The sequence below is a fragment of the Nematolebias whitei genome, chromosome 15, assembly GCF_014905685.2.
Source record: "Nematolebias whitei isolate Nwh7 chromosome 15, NemWhi1, whole genome shotgun sequence".
NCBI classification, from domain to species: domain Eukaryota; kingdom Metazoa; phylum Chordata; class Actinopteri; order Cyprinodontiformes; family Rivulidae; genus Nematolebias; species Nematolebias whitei.
In genome coordinates, this window is record NC_056512.1 from 31,868,643 (window position 1) to 31,871,607 (window position 2,965).

Here is a 2,965-nt window from a genome sequence, read left to right on the forward strand (position 1 = left end):
AAGTATACTGATTTAATACTTGTTTGGACTAAATTGGGACATTTTTATACTATTTTTGAATATATCAAATAAAGTTTATAAAAAGTAAACTTCATGTACACGTCCTCATTTTTAGTGTAAAATAAGTATACTTGTAGTACACTTAAATAAACTACTTTTTGCTAAGGGCATCCTGAAATGTGACGTGTGGATTTTCTGAATATTTTTGTGCGATATAACAGATTTTTGGGCTGGAAAACCTCGACTCTATCTGGCAACACTGTCTAAGCGTTGAAATACTTAAGTTTTTGTTTTGCTAGTTATAATTTTCCTGTTCATTATAACCAGACAAAGACGTTTAACTTTACGAACATGTGCATCATGTTACTGCACATTACCCGACCGAAACCCCTTTTTTTTCTCGTCATCGAGAAGAAACGTGGCTTCCGCATCCGTTACCGGAAGTTCGCGGGTTAGCATCCGTAGCGGATTTTTGACCTTAAAATGCGATTTGTACTTTTTGCGTGTTTTCTCTAGATAAGTTATGCGGTGTGTAACATTTGTTCAACAAGTCCACATATATCGTATTAGCCAGTGGTTTAACGTTCAATTGCGTATTTCGTGTTGCTTCGACTGGAAAGTACAACCAACCAACCACCGAACTGAACAGACGAAGAGAAGAAGAAAAATGTCGCTTCTGTGCGCGGTTGAGCGAATCATTAAGGCCTGTAAAGTTGAACAGGCACAACTTAATGAGAACATTCAACACTTCAGAGAAATTTTACAGAGCTTGTAAGTACTTTACAATTAAGTGTACGTTTTGTTTACATCTAAATGAATACCTGTGCAACCCTGCCACGTGTGGCGCTGTGGCTTAGTTGGTTAAAGCGCCTGTCTAGTAAACAGGAGATCCTGGGTTCGAATCCCAGCAGTGCCTTTGGTGTGTAATGTATTTATGACGCAATTTCTTGATTATTTTTGAAAATTCCATCCATTATATTAATTTATATATATAAAAGATGGAATGAAGCTGTCTGCAAAGCCTGTGATGCATGAGCCAGTTGGAGTGCACCATCTATTTATTTCTTTAATGACTAGTCATTTGTTTTTTCATCCCTCAGAACGTCACAACTCAAGGCAGAGTCTGAAGAGTCAGAAAGAGCAGAAGCTGCTGCAGGTAATTTTAGAGACAGATGTTCTGTTTATCTGAAAATTGCTAATTAAAAGCAGAAATACTCATCATAGTCTATTTTTATAGCACTTATTCAATGTTAGGGAAAAATGCGAACATATTCTAAAGAAATTAAAATCAGTCTTGTAGATGAAATTGCAACTGTCACGTGTTGAACTTTCTCTGAAAAACTGAACAAAATGTGTTTTGTTTTATTGTAGATTGGCTGTCTTGCCTCATTGTAAAAAATAAATAAAATATTCCATGTATTTTAACTAAAAAGATGAACCGTACTAGCAAATGTTCATGCTTCTATTTTCAGATGCAGACGCTTCACCTGGAGAGAAGGAAGATATAGATCTGCTTGAGCGAGCGCTGGAAAAAGCCCTTCGGGTCCGCACTGGCTCCGAACCCTCTAAAGACAACTTCTGCAGAAGCAACATATCTGGTGCTCAAAGTGAAACGAGCCCAACCACAGATGTATTGATTTCATCTGCAGTGGCTAATAGAGGTCACACAACCGTTAGATCAATCTCGAAATCTGATAGCCTTGGCAAAAAAGAATACAAAAAGTCCGATTTATCAGTTTGCTCCACATTGAGCTCAAGACCTTCAACGAGCTACAAACCCACAATGTCTAAAAACGTAAAAAATCGAAACGCAATCCAAAACTGTTTCCCTTCATCCACTCGGGCTGTGCACCACCGGGCATCAAGGAAATTTCAGCAGACTGTTTCAGCATCTGCCTCTCCTGATCCGATCACGCTCGTGAACAAGAAGACAGCCAGAAGCAATGTGGCAAGAAGTGATGACATGAGGAGAGCTGCAGCTGTCTCTGTGCCGCCTTCAAATAACACAGATGGGCTTGGTTCGAGCAGTTTGCTTCAGCAAAATGTGTATGTTTTACACGATCAGCCCATAAAAATAATAATGATGCTTTATTTGTATATGATAAAATTTAAAAAAGTCTTAAATTTGCTTTGTGGCAGGCTAAAGTCTGAAGAAACAACTAAATGGAAATATTTAAGGAGCAAGCAAAATGGGTACTAAATCAGTTTAGATTATATATTAAAGGTATTTATACAATGAGTTTCTACTTGGGTACTATTTTTCATCTGCAGGCTGTGGGACAAAGTCATATCCCTGCAGAGGAAACCTGTTCCTGGGAGGAGTCACTTTATGGAGAGAATGAGAGCCACGGTATGTTTCTGTTTCTAGTAAAGCCCTTCTGTATTTTCCATCTTGCGAATGGAATAAAACTGTATGATATGCATTTCACAAAGTCTTTCTGGTTAATATTGGCACTCAGTCATTGGTGCTTGTTTTTGTTCTTCTGAACCTCCTTAGTTTCCCAGTGACTGGCCACGTGGTAGTCCAGATCAGACCAGGGCTCTGCTGGACAGACTGACAGAACAAGGGCTCACCCTTGCCCAGCGCTGCCAGGCTGAAGAGGTTCTAGCCAAGCAGGCATCAGCAGTGGAGACAGAGCTGGGTAAAAAGTTTTTACACACGCAAATATTCAAAATCAAGAGCAGAGGAATCTGTAAAAGTGAAATGGAGTGATGACACAAGTATGTGGGTGAGAAAATGTGGCATTTGTTGGAAACGACGCCAAGAGTTGGCAGGAAGTGACTTTGTAGGGTTATTTAGATGGATACACACATCAGTGTTTAGCCTTTACTCTGCAAAACAAAACAAAAAAAACGAAATCTTGGCAGTTCAGCTTTTTATGTAATTATTACAGGAATTAAATTAAAAATAAGTAAATTTACTCCCAGCTTTGTTACTCTAATCAGCTGTTACTCTACACAGTTC

General features: G+C 38.8%; 1 protein-coding gene and 1 non-coding gene across 2 annotated transcripts in view; both read left to right on the forward strand.

Moving 5' to 3' along the window:
- Positions 1-442: 442 nt before the first annotated feature.
- LOC119421163 overlaps positions 443-2,965 on the forward strand; it is a 77,512-nt gene continuing 74,989 nt past the window's right edge. Inside the window, exons 1-7 of the mRNA XM_037688551.1 lie at positions 443-771; positions 1,101-1,156; positions 1,473-1,661; positions 1,890-2,046; positions 2,140-2,193; positions 2,272-2,350; positions 2,498-2,642. Of these exons, the coding sequence (XP_037544479.1) occupies positions 524-771; positions 1,101-1,156; positions 1,473-1,661; positions 1,890-2,046; positions 2,140-2,193; positions 2,272-2,350; positions 2,498-2,642 (928 nt within the window). The 5' untranslated portion in view covers positions 443-523. The remainder of the gene's footprint in view (positions 772-1,100; positions 1,157-1,472; positions 1,662-1,889; positions 2,047-2,139; positions 2,194-2,271; positions 2,351-2,497; positions 2,643-2,965) is intronic.
- Positions 843-916, forward strand: trnat-agu. Its single transcript has one exon. It is a non-coding gene; the product is annotated as a tRNA-Thr (tRNA).